The following is a 22,101-nucleotide window of genomic DNA, read 5'->3' on the forward strand; positions in this document are numbered from 1 at the left end:
ATCAGGACTTAAAATGGCTTCTTTGTAAGTAGACGGCTCAGATGTATCTACCTCTTCAGCAACCTGCAGTGCATAACCCACCATGTCCTCAAAACCATACCTCGTAGGTGGCCGAACTCCAACCCTCCTTGGCCGATCTTGAGCTACACTCTGATGGATATCTGATGGCATAGATTCTGGAATATCAGTTTTTGTCTGTGGCTCTTGATCCTCCTCTTCAGGTTCTTTCAAATCGCTCTCGTTCTGAATGACTTGAAACTCCACCTGTTTATCAAGACTCCCAGTTTCTGACGTAGTTGTAGGCTTCACAATGGTTCTAAGCAGAGACCTTTCATCAAAGACAACGTTCCTGCTCATAATAACCCTCTTTTCTGCTGGAGACCAGATTCTGAAACCTTTCACTCCATCTCCGTAGATCACAAATACTCCCTTTTTAGCTCTTGGTTCTAACTTACCTTCACTGACGTGATAGTAAGTCGTACAACCAAAAGCTTTCAGATTTGAGTAATCAGCAGCTTTTCCTGACCACATCTCCATAGGTGTTTTGCGCTGCATGCCTATATGTGGTCCGCGGTTAATCAAGTAGCAAGTTGTACTAACCGCTTCTGCCCAGAATCTTCTATCTAGCCCAGCATTAGAGAGCATGCACCTTGCTCTCTCCAGAAGTGTTTGATTCATCCACTCAGCTACACCGTTCTGCTGTGGTGTATTTTTGACTGTACGATGTCGAGCAATCCCTTCACCCTTACAGAATTGATCAAATTCAGACCAGCAGAATTCCAGCCCATTATCAGTTCGCAACCTCTTGATCTTCTTCCCTGTTTGATTTTCCATCAAAATTTTCCACTCCTTGAACTTCTGGAAAGCTTCACTTTTATGCTTCATCATGTACACCCAAGTCATCCTTGAGTAGTCATCAATAATGGACACAAAAAATCTGCAGCCTCCCAAAGACTCAACACGGCATGGACCCCAGCAATCAGAATGGTTATAATCAAGTGTGCCTTTTGTTCTGTGAATGGCCTTTGGAAACTTGTTGCGATGTAGTTTTCCAAAGACACAATGTTCACAAAACTCTAGGCTCTTAACGTTATGACCAGCAAGAAGATCCTCCTTTGACAGAATTTGCATCCCTCTTTCACCCATATGACCAAGTCTCATGTGCCATAACTTAGTCATATCCTCCTGGTGAACTTCTGACGCTGCAACATGGGCTGAACCTGTAACCGTGGAACCTTGTAAAAAATACAAAGTACCACGCATGACACCTTTCAGAATCAGATTTGAACCCTTCCAGACCCGCAAAACTCCATCTTTTCCCGACCAGCTGAATCCCTTGCTGTCCAAAAGACTAAGAGATATTAGATTTTTCGTCATCAATGGGACGTGCCTGACCTCGTTCAATGTGCAGAAGCTACCGTCATGTGTCCTTATCTTGATCGATCCTGTCCCAACCACCTTGCAGACAGAACTGTTGGCCATCGAGATGCTGCCTCCGTCTACCTGCTCATAAGTTGTGAACCACTCTCTCCTAGGACAGATGTTATAGGATGCCCCAGAATCGAGAACCCACACATCTGAATGATGGTGTGCTCATCCGCAACTAGGGCAATGTCTTCTTCAAAATTGATGTCTTCTTCAACAACAGCAGCAGAAACTGATTGTTTTTCCAATTGCTTCTTCTTCTTTGGACAATCAAATTTCCAATGTCCCTTCTCCTTGCAGTAATTACAAACATCATCTGGCTTTGCACCCTTCGATATCGGCTTGTTTTTCTTTTTGCCGTTTTTCCTTCCCTTTCCGCTACTGGTGAACAGACCGGAAGGCTGTATGTCCATACTTGTGCCGTTAGCCTTATGCCATAATTCCCTGCTATGAAGGGCCGATCTGACTTCTTCCAGCGACACAGTATCTTTCCCAATAATGAACGATTGAACAAAATTCTCAAACGACATTGGGAGAGATACTAACAGAATCAGGGCAGCATCTTCATCCTCGATCTTCACATCGATATTACGCAATTCTAATAACAAAGTATTCAATTGCTCTAAATGTTCCCTGAGTTGTGTACCTTCAGCCATTCATAAATCGAATAGACGGTTTTTCAGAAGCAGCTTCTTGGTTAGAGATTTTGTCATGTACAAACTCTCCAGCTTCAACCACAGACCAGCAGCAGTCTCTTCATCCGAGACTTCCGTGATGACGTCATCCGCGAGACACAGCATGATCGTTGAGTGCGCCTTTTCCTCCAGAATCGCCATCTCAGGAGTAACGACGGCGTTCTTGTCTTTCGACAACGGCGCCCAGAAGCCTTGCTATTTCAACAAAGCCCGCATCTTGATCTGCCATAAACTGAAACTGTTCCTCTCTGTGAATTTGTCGATTTTCACGTACAAAGCAAACATCTCAAATTCTCCAAGAACACCGATTAACCGAGAGGCTCTGATACCAATTTGTTATGCGAAATTCGAGATAGTACGAGAAAATAAAAATGCAAAAAACAAGACAACAGATTTACGTGGTTCACCAATAAATTGGCTACGTCCACGGGAAGAGGGGGAGCAGTTTTATTATGGAGAGGCAAGAACAGAATTACAGAATAGGGTTTGTCATAGCGTCTATATATAGTGCTAAGCTACGCCCTAACAGGCTTGGGCCCAAAATACAGAATTGACAGATAATTAAGGGCCCAATTCAAGGCATTCAACATGTGGAAATGATAGTTAAACATAGTGTAGTATACGTGAAGGTTCCCTAACTCGTTAAAGAGGTCCTCATAAAGTTTTTCAATGAATGAGAGTTAAAAATGGTGTGAGTATGCATAGATGTGTTACGAAATCTTGGCATATCTGATGCTCGAAAACTAAGACTTAATACTAGATACTGATGTATTTATATGAATATGATGTGTTTGGTAATGTATGTACACGTAACAAAGGTGGATGTGAAAGAAGATGAAAAAGAAGAAAATTTAGTAAAAGTGAGCAAGTACATACTAGAGATGGTCTCACAGACCGAGGTCTTTACTACTGATCGTGATGATGATCGTGAAGTACCTTTCCAATGAGAAGGTGTAGGGAAGATCAATTTTGATAACACTAAGTAAGGACCACGGTTGACCTCACGGGCCGTGGTCCTCAAGACGATTCGTGGTAGCTTTCGTGAAGTTGAACCAATGGCGATGAACAAAAAAGTGAAAATGAGAAGTGGCAAAGTGAAGACCACAGATACCCTGACAGAAAGTTGACCCGATAATGGTCTGTGGTGTTGTCTATGGTACCTTTCCAGTATGTTGTCTTTGAAAATCTAAATCTCATACGCGCCAACTAAAGACCGTGAAGGGTTTCACGGACTGTGAAGCCCTTGATGGATCGTCAAAGTGCCTGTGGAGTTGCTCGACGGCTCAATCCTACTTCGAGTAGAGCTCATTTTAAACATTCTATTTAAACTAATTAGGTCATTTTTTAGTTATACCTCGTCATATTTGGAATGAGCGACCAAGTTTAAATATTCTTAACTTTAGTTTTTGACGATTTACATCGAATCAAGTTTCGAAGTTGGATTTTCCGTTTTGAATTATTAAGTGTTTATCTGTCTCATATTTTCTTAAGTACTTTCATATCATGTTTTCATTATATAATTCCGTATGTTTACGTGAAATTATGAGTGGCTAAATACCTCTACTGTGATTGTGGGATCTATGACATAAATCTAACTATAATTTCGTAAGAGAAGTGGACGACGATTTATATTTGCAAATTATAATTTAGCTTTTTTTATTCATGTATTCTAATAAGTGCATGCATTAGAGTGTAGCATGTATTTGTCATTTGTTCGAGAGAAAAGTGATGGTTAGGAAAAAGCTTAATTAACCTGATGAAATGGAGTCAAAGTTCGAGACCGAAAGGAAAGAACTTTAACACTAATATAAGCGAGAGTAAAACTTGTTAACACTCTAGGACTGAGAGGATTGAGTGAAAATTATCTAATTAGACTGAGAATGGTTAGATATATTTGGCCCGCTGCATTTCATAGAGGCGATTACAAATTGCCTAAAGCTCAATTACAAAAGAACATTAGATGCAACGTTATGGGGAATGTTGACACCCAATTTTGACCCGCGTCGGTATGAATTTATTCTCGAGCTTCCTAAGTTTTCCTAACGATTTAAATTAATTAGTTTTATAAATTTTGCGAAAATATAATAATGATGCATGAACTTTATGTTAGTTCAGATACTTTTTAGCATAACTTTAGATAATATATGTATTTACATAATTATGTATATAGCTGGTATATTTTACGATTATTTCTCAAAATATCTTAAGTTTAGAAAGTATTCTATTAAACTAGTTTATTTTAAATCATGGTTATATTTTTGAATCACTATTTTACAATTTAAATAATTATATTACTAAATAAAGAAGCTCGTTAATTAATTAATACAAATTCATTTAGTTAAGGTTTAGCCAAATTAATCATTTTAATTCAATTGGCTATTTATTAAATCTAACCCTTTTCCCCTTTAATTCATTTAAAGGACCAGATTTGGGTCTTTTCTTCAAAAAAAACAAGCCCACCCCTCTTCCTCTAACCAAAACCTGAATTATTTTAATTCCAACACCACTTTAATTCCCAGCCCATTTTCCTTGCCTACCCAACACCAAATTATTTCCCAGACCTAACCCCTTTTTTATTTGATTAACCCGGCCCAATTTCCCCTTTCCTCTTCCTCACGCTTTTTTTTTCAGAAACAAAAAACAGACGCGAAAAAGAAAAAAAATTTCAGAACCTACGCGCAAGGAATACTCAGAAAACAACCCTTCTTGTCTTCTTCCCCCGCTTCTCCCCCACGCGAGCTCTACCTCCCCAACATCTCTCTGGGTTTAGTACGTTTCCAGCTATTTGTTTGCAGGTTGTACAACTCGTCCTGGCAATGACAAGATTGTGCCACGAAGCTCGCAAGGACGCCCAATCGTTCTAGAACGCCCACCTCGCCTCCCATCCATTGGGAATTCGGCATCAAAATGGGATATTCCCTCAGATTCGGATAGGTTTTGGAATTTGAATTCCAAATGGGCCTAAAAATCTCGGCCAGCTTTCTCCCCAGAACCCTAGGTTTCTTCTTCTATATAAACCCCCTTTCTTCTTCAGAAATGGGGTTGGAAAAAAATTTCGAAAAGAAATTTTAGCTATTCTGTTTGTTGCGTAAGAATAGGAGGAGGATTTTCGAAAATACTTTGGTTTCTTTCCTGTTGGTTGTAGAAAAACAAAGAGAAATAAGAGTGTAAAGCTATAGCGAAGAGAAATCGATAAAGCTTTAGGAGTTCTATACGGAAGATATTCAAAAAAATAGAGTTCAGTTTCAGTTTCAATCAAGATATCGCATTCTCGTTTCAGTGATACTAAGTTCGAGGTGGTGAAGTCATTAGCTCTTTGTTGTTCCAGTTTGCTGCTCTCGAAGAGGTAATCCCCTGCTTCGTATGATTTTCTTGTTTCTTTCGTTTTCAAATTGGTTTCTTCTAGTGTTTTAGCGTTTTGTGCGGTGCTGCCAGTCATGAAATTTGGACTTAAATGTATGTTGCAGCTGACTCGCTAATTCTCTTATGGAGTCTGTTTGTTCGAATGCTCTTGGACTGTTTGTGCGTTTCTGTGTGTTTAGAGTGTAGTCTTCTCTTGTTTTGCTTATCTCGTCTTAAGTTTGTTCATGTTGTTCATCTCGCTTGAGTTGTAGCTGTAGTCTCTCTTCACTTGAACCTTCTCTAAGCTTTTGTTCAAGTATACGGTTTAAGAGTACATGAACGTTGCTTATCTTCTCTATATTTTTTTATTTTATTTTCGAATTGTTATTCTTCTCATATAGTCTGCCTTTAGTCAGCAGGAATGAATGTTTGCGTTTTTGTATTTGATGTTAAGCCACTGTTCTTGTGTTTAAATCGGATATGAGCCAACTTCAGTTATCCAAAATTTTCAGGAAATGGGCCAGGGCCCTACAGCAATTTTTTCAATAGGCCCAAGGGGCCAAAATGTTTTTTTGCAGGATTTTAATTTGTTGAAAGGGCCCAAATCCACATTTTGAAATTAGTTAGGACAGGTGGGCTAAAGCCCAATGGAATGAATTTGGGCAATAAGGCCCAAGTTCAAATTTTGCTCCTCTTTATTTATTATTTGCTTGAATTAATTAGTGTTGTGGTAGAATTTTAATAATCTCCTAAGGGGTAACCAATTTTCACTATTTTAAAATTTACCAATTTATTTGCTTATTTTTGTTTTATTTTTATCACCATTTAGTTTTCCTTAGGTTTTTCCTTTAAACGTTTTCCTTTAGAAATAATAAGGAAACAAAAAAAATTAAAAAATTAAAGAATATATCAAAACGATTTCTTACTAAATTAAAAAATATATATTAAGGTCATTTTAGTCAAATCGCTGGTCAACCGCAAGTTAGCGGGCATCCCGAGGGCCTAACACCTTCTCGGGATGTACATTGAACTTCGAACCCTTTTCAATTGATTTTTAAGCTGTTTTTAAATCTTTTGAAATTTTTCTTGATTTTATCAAAAATCAAGTGGCGACTCCGTAATTTGAAAAGTCGATCTTTCTTAAATAATAAGATTAATCAATTTTTTCGAAACCTAGTCAATTTTTTCCATTTTTAACCAAATAGTAGTAGTAGTATTTTTTTTAAAAAATAAAACAGGGAACACAATCCTAGTTTCATTTAATTATAAATACAACTTTAAAATCAAGACTCTGTTAGTTGTTAACTCTGGATTTGGCTTAAAAACCTTCGTTACTAGAATTTTACAACTAAACCCATTTTACATTCTGCAATATTTCTCTTTACGAAATAATAACATTTGGGTAAACGCGACACTGAAATCATTTATGTAAAGAAATTATCTGTGGGATCGACCTCAACTCACGTGGAATTCTATAAATTGAATTTGACCATTTATACTTCTTAATTGAAGTGCGAGTTTGGACGCATCATGCTCTAGCGCCAGATCAATCAGCTATTACACACAAAAATTAGGGAATTTGGGCGATTCTTAAAAAAGGCATATAAATGTTGAAATGGGCGTTATAAAATTGTGTGAATATACGTGAAGGTTCTCTAACTCATTACAGAGGTCCTCATAAAGTTTTTTGAGAAAAATGTTTTGGGTGCTCTGGGCGCCAAATCTATAGGTGAAGGAATTGTAAATGCAAAAATGAGCCTAAACAATAGTGTGAGTATTCGTGAAGGTTCCCCAAATCATTATAGAAGTCCTAATAAAGTTTTTTGAGGAAAAATGTTGGGTTCTCCAAGCAACATATCGTAGTCTAATACACATTGAAAATAAGAGAATTTGGTGATTCTTAAAAAAGGGCTAAGAAATGCGAAAATGAGTTCTAAAAAAATGATGTAAGTATAGGTGAAGGCTCCCAACTCATTATAGAGGTCCTTAATAAGTTTTTTTTATTGTATTTTGGATGCTCCAAGCGCCAGATGCATGAGGTAATATACACACGAAAGATCGGGGAATTTGGGCAATTCGTAAAAAAAGTCTTGTAAATGCGAAAATAACGTTAAAAACGGTGAGAGTATACGTGAGAGTTTCCAACTCATCACAGAGGTCCTCATATAATTTTTTGAGAAAAATTATTTTGGTGCTCTAAACGCCAAATCCATGTGCTACATATGAAAAATTGGGGAATTCGGGTGATTCTTAAAAAAGGGCTTGGAAATGAAAAATATGGGTGTTAAAAAAATTGTGTGAGTATACCAGAAGGTTACCTAACTCACTACAGAGGTCTTCAAAACGTTTTTTGATAGAACAATTTTGGGTGCCAAATCCATGGGACACACGAATTTGGCACCCCCCCTCTTACTACCCCTACTACCTTCATACCTACACTTCTACCCCCCTAGTACCTACCCGTTACCCCTCTCTTTCCTACCTACCCCCTACTACTACCCCCTACCTCCCTTCCTACTACCCCTTACCCCCTTCTAACCCCTCTCCTACCCTACTCACTACCTACCCCCTCTCTTCCTACATACCTACTCCCTTCTACCCCCCTTCTACCCCACCCTCTCTTACCCCCCCTCCTCCCCCCATACAACAACATATCTTTTAAATTAAATACAGACAAGTGAAAGTTTTGACTAAAACATTGAAGTGTGTAAAGAATACAAGAGTTGATGATAAAATAGTTCATATTTGGGAAACTTGATTAAGTTAATTAATAATTTTAAAATTTAGTTGATAAACAACAAAACAATAAATAATCACAATTAAGTAATTTAAGAGTAAGGGAGAGATCGAGTTTGGGCCTCTCTTGAGCCAAATTCGCTTATGCTTTTGGGGTTTAAGTCAAATACTTTTGGGGCAACCATTCAAAGTGTAATTAAGAATCCATACTTGAAACAACTTCTAAATAGAGAAGGAAAACTCTATGGTAAATAATTAGTTTTTCTAGTAGAACAAGTGAGACAACTTAGGGATTGGCTTAAATGAGGGACTTAAAGAGTTATTAAAGCACAACTCAATCGAAGTAAGACAGATCAGCCTACGATGAAGATCCACAAATGAGTAACTAAAATACATAGTAGATTCATGAGATACTTAGACAAACAGTGAACTAGGACTAGAAATCAAAGCAAAGAAACAACAAGACATTGAGCACCTGCAAAGAAAATTCAAAAAATGATCCTAATTCATACTGCATTAAGCAACACATAGAGATAGTAATATTTCTCAAACTGCTATTAAAAATAAATAACAACTATTTGCCAGACTTAAACCAGAAATAGATGTACCGATATTTTAGTAAACAAAGAGTTAACTGGAAAAAAATGAAGCATAAAAGGAGAAAATGACTACCTTTTTTGGGACATTAATTTGGAAGAGATGAAGTTTCCACCGCTGAAAAGGTGGCTAGACTTCTACGACCAAAAATCTTGATACGGCCAAAGAAGAAAACACTTCCATTAGCTATGATAGGACTCGGTCCTCTGCAGAGTATGAAGAACCAATATCATCTGCAAAAAGTACAGATAGTTGTCTGCATCAGGGAGGTTGGTGAAGAGCAGAGTATTTCTCCAATGAAAATTGACTAGGTTGTTTTGTTTGATGGACAACAAATCTTGATGATATATATCAAACAAAACACAACATAATATTCATTCATCAAAAAGGCAAAAGTACCATCAAGCATCAAAACAACAAGATATTGATCAAAAGGCTTTCAGCTCTTCTTGTTATTTGTTGTTTTCATATTTGCTTGTAATTGTTCTCAAATTGTAGGATTTTTTCAAACTTGATAGAAATATATCAAACTTTGGGTGTTTCATTGTAAGGGCTTGGGTTACGAGTAACTTATGTCCTTACTGAGCAGTGTTGTATCTGCTCTTGCTCAGCTAAGTAATGGGGTGTATTGCTTAGTGAAGAGACTATAGAGTTAGTCTCTTGTTTTATAACCGACTTTTACTTTTTCTTGATTGAAGATTAGTGAAAGTGGTTGTTGAAAAGTCCTCTTGAGAACAGGTCGTGGTTTTACTCCCTTGAGCAAGGAGGTTTCCATGTAAAAGTGATTGTCTCTTTTACTTTCTGTCTTTTTTCTTTATTTACTGTTCATTGGTGTTACAGGGACCAGGTTCCATCTAAGATAAGTGCACACATACATTCCAACAAGTGGTATCAGAGCTTGACTTTTCATTTTGGTTAACACCAAGAAAAGGAAGATCCTGAATGAATGACTGCTCCACCGAATTTGGAGGAAGGACAATCATCCACAAGGCCACCTCGCTTCAATGGTCACTACTATGGGTGGTGGAAGAATCGAATGCACGACTACATTAATGCAGAAGACTATGAGTTATGGGATGTTATCCTGGATGGTCCTTATGTTCCTTTGAAGGAGGTGAAGGATGAAGCCTACCACCTTCGAGGTAAAGACCAGAAAGGAGTATACTGAGGTTGACATGAAAAAGATTGAAAATAAATATAAGGCGAAAAAACCCTAGTCTATGGTATTGGTGCTGATGAATATAACAGGATCTCAGCTTGTGAATCTGCAAAGGAAATTTGTGATTGTTTTCGAAATGCACATGAAGAACCAAGAGGGTGAAGGATTAAAAGGTGTACATTCTTACTACTCAATATGAGAACTTTGTGATGAAGGATGGTGAAACCATATTTGAAATGAACTCTCATTTCACTGCCATTATAAATGAGCTCAGAGGATTGGGAGAACCTATACCTGTGTGCAAACAAGTTTGAAAAATTCTCAAGCTTCTTCCAAAATCTTAGGAAAGTAAGGTGGATACAATCACTGAGACGAAAGATCTTATGAACTTGCCTATGGACAGCTTATAGGAAATCTGCAGACTTATGAGCTAAATAGGAAGCAAGGAGCAACAGGGAAGGAGTCAAAGAAGGGAAAGAACATTGAGTTAAAATCTCCACAAAGCGAGATGACTGAAGAGGAGGCTGAGATGGCATATATATGTGACAAAGAGGTTCCAAAAGATTATCAAAAAACATGGAGGCTTCTAAAAAAAGGATCAACCAGCAGAGTAGCAACAACTAATGACTCATGCCACAAGTGTGGTAAGGCTGGTCACTTTATGAGAGATTGTCCAAGTCAAATGCAAAAATCTCATGAAGTGAGATATCGTAAGAAGGACCTGGTGCCAGACAACTTTCAAAGGAAGGCACATGCTGATCAGATGATAAAAATGGCCTTTGCTGTCTGGGGTGATGATTCGAGTAAGTCAGGGGAAGAAGTTGAAGATCACGAAGATGTCTCTATGATGGCCATAGAAGATGATGAAAGCATTTTCAACTCAATCTTCTCCTTAATGGCAAAATCAGATGATGAGGACAATACACATGAGGTGACTCTCTTTGAATTGAAAGATGATTTAGGAAACCTTTCTGCTGAAAGTCTGAGGAAACTTGTTGCTCTACTAATTGATTCTGTAGACAAGCAGTCTACGGAAAACATAATGTTGACTGAAAAATTAAGTTTATTTGAAAATGAAAATGCAGCTTTTCTAACACAGATTTCTGAAATGAGTAGAGGAGTAGGGATATTGGAGTTTAACAACAAAGTTGATGAAGAAGAGCCTAGTACCTCTAAAAATGATAAAAGAAAACTTAGCATTTATGAGGAAGAACTGGAGGATAAACTTAAAATTTCTGAATCTAAGTTAGCTGCTTCTCTTGAAACTAATTCTCAGCTAAGGAAAGATCTACGGAAAATCAAAAAAGAGTTAAGTCGTTCTTTAAAATGGATCGACTATTCCAAGATTTTCTGTAATATCTCTCAGCAAAGTTTCAATGGGAAAAGAGGTCTAGGGAGCAAGCAAATAGAACCACCATACAATCCTCATAGCAAATATGCGTCTTTAGCTGATAATCTCTTGTGCACCCATTGTGGAATAAATGGAAATTTGAAGGAAAGGTGTAACAAACTAAAAGAGGCTAAGGAGAGGCATGTGAAGTTTGTAACTCAAGGAAAGATAGATCAACTTATGCAACAAAGATCGATAAATGAGTAAACCAAAATACATAGCAGATTCATGATATACTTAGACAAAAAGTGAACTAAGACTTCAAATCAAAACATAATCATCATATATTATTATAAGAGAGAACCAAAAAACTTAAAAGTTGAATTATGATTTTACCCTTATTATAAATTAAAATGTTATTAAAGTATTTAAATATTTAATTTAAATATTAAATTACATTATTTTAATAAAAATGTTAATGATTGTTGCACTTCTTTAGAATAATTTTTAATTAAAATATCTAATTTAATTTATTTTCTTGAAATTATTTACCCTTTAAATAGATGCATGTATATGGTTTATCTTTTAAATTAATTTATATTTTTTGTTAATCTGTCTTTAATTTTTGTAACACCTGACCTTTCAACTTTGTAAGTGAATCTTCATATTTCAAAGCTATATTTTTTTCCTATAAATATAAATTTTTTGACATTATTTTCATAGAAAGATTTATATGTGATACAATTTTTGTGTGTGGAAGACTAGAGAAGTTTTAATCAAGTGGAGAAAATTTCAAGGCAAGATGATTTGTGTCAAGATTACAAGACATAATGTGATTATAGGAATGAATAACACTTAAATTACTAGAACATCAAAGCTTGATGTATTTGTTTTTTTAAAACTTATTTATCGAGATTAGAACTATGATAAAACCCCTTCATTTATGTAGTTGAATATCACTTCCATTAATTTGTCTTCCAAAGATTTTAACTTTTTTTATGGTCAAAAGTTGAATGTTTATTACTATAACTTTGTTTCAATTTGCATTATCAATAAAAAACAGGAAAAAGATTGTCTTAGAATTTTTCAATTTTTCGTTGGTAGCCTTGTGCTAAACTTGCTACTATATATGATACTTTTTCTTTGTATTTGTAGTTTTGTTTTAAGAATATATTTGATTGAAGGGTGTATTTTTTGCTTTAGAAAATGAGACAAATACAATCATAAAAATAGTGTACAAGGCATGTAAAACAATTAATGCCTACAAGATATTCTAATTTCAAATTATTAATAATTACATTTTTGCATCTTAAATTTTAAATATTTGTAAAGAATAATTCTTACTTGTGCTTGTGGATAAAATCAATAGTTTTTGGAGAATTTTCATTAAAATTATCATGAGATTCAAATTCCAAAGTAAAAAAAATGATACACCAAAATGCTTAAAAAGTTAGAAGACCTTTTATCCTTAGACCAAATATTGCTCCTATTAATATTTAAACCAAAAAATGTAAAATATGTTTTAACAAACTTTTAATTGTAAGAATACTAATGTTGTCATTTGGCTCTCCATTAAATTAAAATTTGATTTATTTAATTAAATATTTATATTTTATTTGTACAATTACATAATTTAAATACCAATCATTGCACTTTAAATCTTTAGTTATTTCCTTCTAATAAGTCTCTTATTTATAAATTTGAATTACTTAATTGCATTCTACTTAATGAGAAGGAGAATTTCATCTTTTACTAAGTCAAACATTTTATCTTCTTGAAATGTACATCTTGTGTAACTATTAATTTAATTTCAACATTTTTACTCTATTCTATGAGATAAGAGAGACATTTTAAGAAAGAATTTCAATATTTTTACTCTATTCTATGAGACAAAAAAGACATTTTAAGGAAGTTAATCATAAGATAGTGTGCCTCCTTGTTTGTTTTTGCTACTTTATTTTGTCTTTTAGAATAAATATAAAATTTCTATATCAAAATTATAATAAAGGGAGGACTAAATGAAAAAAAAATTCTTCAAGTTAACTATACACTATAAACATTTTTTTAAAAGTTTATCATTTTATTCGTGGTTATGAAGTTACGTGCAAATGCACGTGCCGATATACTAGTGGGCAAATAAACAACAAAGGCAATTAAGCATCTGGAAAGAAAATTCAAAAGATGATCCTAATTCATACCACATTAAACAATATAATATGTAGAGACAATAATATTTCTTACTCACTACAAAAAATAAACAACAAGTATTTGCCAAACTTAAACCGGAAACAGAGAATTAATTGGAACAAAAAAATGAAGCAAGAAAAGAGAAATGGTTACCACTTGCCCAGAAATATCCCCTGTGAGATCCCACTTGACCAGAAATATCCTGTTGTGCGAAATTTGAGATAATACGAGAAAATATATAAACGCGAAAAACAAGACAACATATCCCCTGTGAGATCCTTTTCCTCAAACTACAGCTTGGCAAGAGCTCTAACTAGCATCATTTCCAGCGTAAGGTCGTCCCCCAGGTCCATAACATTCTGCAGGAACACACACATTTAAGCACAAAGATGACAAGTCCGCAGAGTTTCATGAAGCTTAATGATTGTTTTTGATATGTTAGGTTTACATTTGAGCAAGGAACTTATTGAGACTCATATCAAGATATTTGATCTATCAGGCCCTAAAGTTGTGGATGAATTTAATGTACATGAGACTGACTAACAGAACACATAATTCATCTTCATTTGACGATTTGTCAGTAAACAAGGACAAGGACTTCGGAATCCAAGAGTCATAAATTCAACTTATCCACTCCATAAATAAATAGAACTAGATAAATAACAAACTGAATATGTTTTCTGTTTCCTCAAAACCACAACAAAATAAGAAATGAATACATTAGTTACAAAGACTAGTTCATTACTAGCTAAACAAATGAACTGATGATAGCGAAGCTATTTGAATTAAACATGGAGAACTCAAGCCACTTGTCTAAGAATTACACACAGATCACCTTTTCTATCTTGAGGAATTGAACCTAAGACATCTATAAGCCTTTTGGACCACTTTCGTCCTTCGACTAGAATCGCCACCTAAACTAGCAGAGTTGCACACTTAATGGACATTCGAGAACATCAAACATCTCATCCAAAGACTTAAACCATCGTGTCAAGCACCAAATGTAAGAAAACAGAATGGATACTGCTTGTCAGGCCTACACAGTACACATCAGCCCAAATCCAGAATATTAAGCAATGGCGTGTAAAATACTACATTTCTATCACCTAAATTCACAATCATGAAAGTAAAATCCACCACCAAACGCAAATCACTCCAAAAATCCAAGTCATAATCAAAAAGCATCAAACAAGAAAACTGAAGATATAGAAGGCAAAATAGCTTACACTACTTACAGATTAAGAAGAATACCTCCTCCGAGAAACATCATAAATCTGGCACTTAATAGCCATCAATAGAGGCTTTTTCGGGATCAGACCCATCATATTCCTTCAACTCATCTTCAGTAACTTCTCCAAGTTGAACAGGAGGAGGCAAGGCTGTGTCTGTTCCTCGAAGTCTCTAGACCTTTGGTGGTAACCATGATCAGATAAGGGGAAGAACCTGAGATAACATTCTCTGTCAAAAAGATGAAAAAAGAAATACTCAGCCGTATCATAATTAATTGTCACCTGATCAAAAGCCATGTGTGGAAACATGTATCCCTATCATGCTAGTGTAACTCTTCCTTTTCAAAGGAAAGAAGGAAGTTGCAACAAGTGTTGCATTCTAAACTCTCCTCCCCCAAAAGAGGCTACTTTCCTCTTCAGTAACAAGAGGGTGTGTTCAAGTTCCTTGTACTCTATCCCCAATTTTTTCCTTTCCTTTCTTTATTTATTCAAAAGACCAAAAAGTCTGTACATTTGGCGTGGAATATAAACCATCCACTGAGGCACTAGCCATTGATGAGTTGCCAAAAGCTTCATCTGAATGCTGCAAAGTCCAGTCCTGACTAAAAGAAAAATTATGCAAATTACAAGAGTAAGACGGTGTTGAAAAAAAGAGGAGAGGGAAAAGAAAATCTTTTAGAAAACAAAATGAAAGACGTGCCAAGATCACCAGAACATATTTTTTTTTAAGACAATCACATTATATAGATATCAAGGAATCAACTTATCACCTCAAAAAAAACTAGCATCACCAAGTTACAAATCCATAATCAAAGTCCAAATACGCTTATCAGAAACATAAAAATAAGCCAGAATAGAAGGATTAGACCATGAATATTCATGACCTGCTTTTGGGATCCAAGTCAATCTCATGATTTTTGTTATGAAAACACTCAAAATATAAAATATAATGCTTGCTTTCATTGTACTACTACAACTATACCTCAGCCCCAATATCTAATCCGCTCCACTTGGACTCATCTTAACCAGAGCAATGCATGCTTAGGTGAGCACATTCCAATGTTCTGCGAGGAAAACACCACATAGAATTTCTAAGAACTATTGTCAATATGCCACAATTATTTTACCAGGCACAAGTTACTATCTGCCTACAAGCTATAAGGCTCGGACTCTTCAAAAATGTCGACGGGTGCATGTCGAATACTCCAAAAGTAGCACATTTTGGAGAATCTGACATGGGTGCAGCAATAATTTTGGAGAGTCTGAGTAACATAATCGACAAGTACTCAATCAAGTTAATGAGCCATAGGTCGCAAGCAATTCATTCAAGCCACTCGAGTTTCACGAGACTAACCAATAAGTTGTTTTGAGCTAGTAGTAAATATTAAATAGGAATAAGTGATGGTTCCTATAATTTGTAAAGATAGGCAACTTAACAAAATGTTCTGTTAGTTACCCTTTTCTCAAAAAAAAAAAAAGATGTTTTGAAGGTGAGGGAGGAGTGGGAAGATGAATGTTGATTTACTTTCATTATGAACAGAAATTGGTCTTGCCCTTTATTTGTCTAGTATAGCTAGAAGGAGGTAAAGTGGCATCTACTTTCTCCGTCCAACTTTGCAGGGATGAAAAAAACTAGTGTTTATTACATGCTTTTTATTTTCTAGTTGAAACTTTCTCCAAAGGTTATCTTCAGTAAGGATTGACTCCCTGATAGTTGTCCATGTAAAACACATGATTTTTTTTGGGAGTTTAGCTCCACAAATCAGCCTCCAAGGCCAGTAGTAGGCCACTTCATTTTGAGCAAACAATTTATTATAACATGCCTAGACTGACTAAGATCCCATACTTGAACTACCACATCTTAACGACTTAGCCTGTCGCTGTCCAGGGGGTGACTGTGCAACCTCCTAAAATTCAGAACCTACTAGTAGGATACTACTGGTATGATGTTGTTGTTGTTGAGGAGGTTCCAGCTCTATTTTGTGCTACTGTTGAGTTGTGGTTCACAGCCAGCAGATAGAATCTTAGTTGAGGGATTCTCTGGGGTTGTTTGTGAAGCTAGTTATCATTCAAAAGACTCACTAAATTTCCATTTCCAACTAAAAAGGAGTCATCGAGAAAGAAATCATCCCAGAGCTTGCTTATGTGTTTACTGGGCCCAAGACCTTGGGGAGCTCTGCTTGTACTGGTGCTCCAATGACTTCGTTTCCCATACTTGCCAGTCACCACCCTTGGCCATATCTCCACCATCATTTTCAAAAGCAGGCCGTTATTGTGTTCGGATGTGTCTATGAGGCGTCGTGCCCCGAGCCCCCCCCCCCCTCGACCTCAGGGCGTCATTCCCTGAGGGCCCCCCGCCTCTTCCCCAATATTAAATCTAATTATATTGGGATAAGACAAAAGTATCGCGTAGAATATAACTGAAATCTCATGGACACATACCTAAACATAACTAGAGTCATATTACCCCTCCCCCTATCCCCAAACTAATTTAAAATGGAATAAATACACCATAAATATTAACATGACATAGAGAGTATGCACACTCTCTTGAAGGCAAGTGATGAATGTACGAATTCAACACATGTCGTTTCTTAATTGATAACTTTATAATTAGGTCTAACCCATCGCGATGCAGCCTGTTAAAGTTGGCACGAAGTTTCACTTATTCACCTTAAGTAAACGATGTTCATTTTAAACACCTTACATGAGTCTCGTTGTATCATTTTGACACTCTTTTGTCAATAAACAAGAACTTGACTAAAACAAAAATGGAGAAGAGAGGTCACACCTATTTTGATGTTTGAAATTGATTGACTGAAGAGAAGATCCTTCTGAAATCAATTTAATAACTGCTAACCATTTGGAGAGAGAATTGTTCTAAAATAATTTAATAACTGCTAACAATTAAGAGAGAATTTAAGAAGAAAAAAAAAAGAAGTTAAAAAGGAAGTGTAAACGTGAATTTCACTAGTCAATGTTATGTATCTAGAAGTTTTAAAAATGAGAAAAGACATAAAATAACCATTTAAGTTATTTGGGATTTTTAAAAAGACACACATCATTCAATACATGACAATTGTTAATTTAATTAAAAATTTATTATTATTTTTCATTTTAATTCCTTTATCTTTTTGTTTTGTTTCTCTCTCTCTTACTTTTTGGATTTTAATTTTAATTTATTTTAAATTTCATTTCATTTTTTACCTTTTTCCATTTAATTTTTTTTTTCTCTTCACCTCCCACCCCTCATGTCAAATTGAATCTCACTCCCATTTTTTTCTTTTCTTTTTGTTATTCTTCTCCGGTCAAATTCTATTCATTATATTAATTATACTTTATTAAATTATTGATGACAAAATTAATTTTTTTTAAAAAATAATTAAAAATTTTGATGTATCATCAACTATTCATTTTCATATAAATCCAAAATTAGAAACATAATTTTAAAAGAATAAATTAATTTCTGAAAATTGAAAGAACTTAATTGAAATTGGATAAAATAAAAATTATATGATACTCCCTGATCATCTCATTAATTTAGCTCATTTTCATATAATTTCATAACTAGAAATAATAATTTCAAAAAAAATCATAATTCTTCGAAATTTGAAAAAGTTTGATTGAAATTTGGATTAAAAAAACTAAATCATACCTACTAATCATCTTGAAATCTAATGTGCTTATCAAATTGTTTGAATGTAATATAATGTTTCAATATAGTTTTGAATTAAAGAGATAGTTAAACTAATAATAGTAAAAAGGGAGATGAAATTGTGATAAAAAGTGACATTTAAAGTGAGGAACTTCAATTAAGACGAAAATGATTTTTTAAAGAAGGAAGAAAGAGAAAAAAATAATAAGGAGAAAAAGTTAAAATAATAAGAAAAACAAAAAAATATAAAAGAAATGATATAATAATATTAGTTCATAATTGTTTAGGGGTAATAGGACGTTTGCATATTTTAGGTGTCTTTTTAAAACTTCAGAACAACTATATCCGAAATTTCAACTACACACTCCAACTTCACGGGTGTCCCATTACACACCAAAGCTATATTTTGATCTATTTCTACCTACCTAAGTGCTGACCTCAACACATAAACCAAATAAATCAAGTTGCGTGATTCCACGCGTTGGGACCCACACCTAGAAACTCCCCTTTTTTTTTTCTCCCTTTTCCCCTCATTTCTCCCTAAACTAAAAGAAGAACAAAGGAAGCAAGAAAAATTCAAAAAACCTTCTTTTCATCTCCTACTCCCCTTTTGGTTATCATCAAACAATTATGCATCATCAAAAGTAAGAGCATTTACATCAGACGATTCTGCATTATCAAGTGATATCACAAAAATCTTCTTCCCAAATTTAATTTCGACCAAGAAGTTTGCAAATTCAGCAAAATTCCGTGTTTGTATCTCACTACAACGTTGAGCATTGAGTCTAATTTATCCATACAACGCGTATTCAAGATTTTATTTGCTATTTTTTTTATGAATTTTGAGAAAATTCAAACTTCTAATTAGAAACCTAAATAAGAAATTAGATCAGATTACAAATCCTAAATTTAAGATTTGAAGTACAAATGAACATTAACAACTAAACCCTACTTGATTTTGAGAGAAATTCGTGAATTTTTTTACTAAAGAAACAAGGATTAATGGTGGGGGAAGAAGACGTAATGGGTATTTAAAAGTGGGGAAGATGACTGTAGGAGAAGAGGAAATTTTTTGTCAAATTTTGCTTCAAACGTGTCTAGAGGCGGTGACAACACTTCTTATGACAGGTCAGCACTTAGGTGGGTAGAAAATAGATAAAATTATAGTTTAGGTGGGTAATGGGACACCCGTGAAGTTGGAGTGTGTAGTTGAAATTTTGGGTATGGATTAGGAGGCTTTTGATCATTTTTTCTATATAAGTAATTTTTCCTATCTTATCGATTTTTATCATTTATGTATATGAGTCATAAGGCTCTATGACAACTTTATGAGATGCTTCAAGCTGACCAAAATAATGAATTTCGATCCTTTATGCATAGTAAACTTAATAATAGGAAGTTATGTAATGTCAGTTATTTTAACTATTTTTTATTTTAATAAATTGTTGTAATCTTTTTACGTTTTGAATGAATTTTTATTTTTTTATTTTTGTGTATGATTAATAATCAAATAATCAAATCAAATCGAAATTGATAATAACCAAACTGAAACATATGTATTATATTTGATTTGATTTCAATAATCTTAAAATCGATTGAATCAGTTTGATTTTAATTTTAATTGATAACCAATCCTATCCGATCCGTGAAGACCCTATATATATTATATATATATATATATATATATATATATATATATGTGTGTGTGTGTGTGTGAGAGAGAGAGAGAGATCGAGATTACTGGTGATTAGTCAATAATAAATTCATTGAACAAGCTTAGATCCACCGACGAAAAATTGGATCCCCTTTCTCCATCAGTCAACCCCCTCCATTTATCGTATAAATCAACCAAAATCCCCATTTTTTTAGCCATAAATCAATCACCAAACTTCTCTGTATTTCACCAACGAAATTCTTAACAATGGCAGCCGCTTCGCCAACACCAGTTCTTCCAATTTCCAACCCCCAAACCACCTCCACAACCGTCGCCACCACCGATACCCAACAAACCGTCACCGGTGTGGGTCCTACCCCGGCTCTCCGTGCATTCATCAACCGCATCTCTGAAACCGTCCAAGGTGGTCTCTCCAATCGCCGTCCATGGGCTGAACTCGTTGATCGTTCTGCCTTCGCTAAACCCGAATCTGTTTCCGATGCTACCCTTCGTATCCGCAAAAACTACTCCTATTTCCGTACCAATTACCTTTCTCTCCTCGCCGTTGTCCTCGCTTTCAGTCTCATCACAAACCCATTTTCCCTCATTCTTCTCACCGGTCTCCTCGCTGCTTGGCTTTTTCTTTACCTTTTCCGTCCATCAGATCCGCCTTTGGTTCTATTTGGTCGGCAGTTTTCTGAACGGGAAACGCTTGGAGTTCTCATTGTTTCCACCGTCGTTGTTATTTTCCTCACCAGCGTCGGATCTGTTCTCGTTTCTGCTTTGATGATTGGTCTCGCAATTGTGTGTACACATGCTGCTTTTAGGGTTCCTGAAGATCTTTTCCTTGACGATCAGGAGTCTCCGGCAACTGGGTTTCTCTCTTTCTTGGCCGGCGCCGCCCCTACCTCTGGCCCCGCTGCTGTTTCCGCTAGGGTTTGAGGGTACAACGACACCGTATTGAGGTCCAAGGAAATTTATTTCTTGTAAAGGTAATTGAAATTGATTAGTAGAGTAAGAGAATAATCAAAAATTATATTAACCCAAAGAGATTGTTCTTTTTTGTTTTTTCTTTTTTAGTTAATATGGAATTGTATAATCAGGATCTGCTGGGGATTTTGTTTGTGTAATTTGTTTAGTACAAAGTTTATATGTCTTATCATTTGATTGATTCATTTCTTAATTGTTGTTAATAAATATGATATTGAATGTTATATATGTTTACTAAAGGTTTTTAATTCTAAATTTACATAATTAGAGAACATCATAACCACTCCTATATTAAATTGTTTTATTTCTTATTCATGTTGTTATACTTCCTATACATGAACAATTTATGTATTAAATTGTTGTCAAAAAATGTAATTAAATATCCTAAAACACTGGTAATACTATTCCTTTTGGATTGTGGGAGATCTTTAATGTTATTAGGTGGGGTGGACAATATTATATCATTTTTAATTAGAGGTTCAAATTCAATTGAAATGAAATTGCTAATGCTCTACCCTTTTAATTAAAATTTGTCGATTCAAATACGAATTTATTGAGATTTAAAATAAATATCAAATATTGAGTGGTTAATCAAAAAGGATTGGAGATTTTTGGTTTGAAGGCAATCTCATACTTGGCTCTTTAGCTTTGCTCGAGTGTCAAAATAGATATCAAACATCGAACGTTAAGTTGTAAATAAAAGATCGGAGATATTTGGTTTGAAGGCAACCTCATACCTTGATTGTTGTCATTCTTCCCATTCACCATATTTCACCCACACACTATTTAGACTTAATATTTTGATTCAATATTTTTATCATCAAACAATAAAAATAGTGAATCCATTAGAAAAGATGAGAACCTCGTTAATGTGCATCTGTTTCCATAGGTTCATTACTAAGCTGACTGTTGATTGATTATATCAAGGGTAACATCTAGCAACAATCATTAACCATCGTATCACATGAACTATATGATATACGTACGCTCAAAAATTATTGAGAAAATATATATGTAAAATTCAATTTAATCGGTAAAAATTGATTCCTTTTTATAGATTTATTACAACAAAATTTGTCAATTCAACAACAAAAGTTTCTCC

At 34.9% G+C, this 22,101-nt stretch overlaps 2 protein-coding genes and 1 long non-coding RNA gene across 3 annotated transcripts; 2 read left to right on the top strand and 1 right to left on the bottom strand.

The window, feature by feature from the left end:
- Positions 1–9,741: 9,741 nt before the first annotated feature.
- On the top strand, positions 9,742–11,551 carry LOC138338958 (uncharacterized). The gene is made up of 3 exons (XM_069290059.1): positions 9,742–9,937; positions 10,044–10,129; positions 10,358–11,551. Exons 1-3 carry the CDS (start codon positions 9,742–9,744, stop codon positions 11,549–11,551), a joined length of 1,476 nt encoding a protein of 491 aa, XP_069146160.1.
- A 2,538-nt stretch (positions 11,552–14,089) lies between these two features.
- On the bottom strand, positions 14,090–15,499 carry LOC138339050 (uncharacterized). The gene is made up of 2 exons (XR_011212075.1): positions 14,983–15,499; positions 14,090–14,914 (listed from the first exon to the last, which is right to left on the bottom strand). It is a non-coding gene; the product is annotated as an uncharacterized lncRNA (long non-coding RNA).
- A 3,404-nt stretch (positions 15,500–18,903) lies between these two features.
- On the top strand, positions 18,904–21,238 carry LOC101245109 (PRA1 family protein B4). The gene has a single exon (XM_004249015.4). It carries the CDS (start codon positions 20,277–20,279, stop codon positions 20,949–20,951), a length of 675 nt encoding a protein of 224 aa, XP_004249063.1. The 5' UTR covers positions 18,904–20,276; the 3' UTR covers positions 20,952–21,238.
- The last annotated feature ends 863 nt before the right edge of the window (positions 21,239–22,101 follow it).

This window comes from Solanum lycopersicum, chromosome 10, assembly GCF_036512215.1.
Source record: "Solanum lycopersicum chromosome 10, SLM_r2.1".
NCBI lineage: Eukaryota > Viridiplantae > Streptophyta > Magnoliopsida > Solanales > Solanaceae > Solanum > Solanum lycopersicum.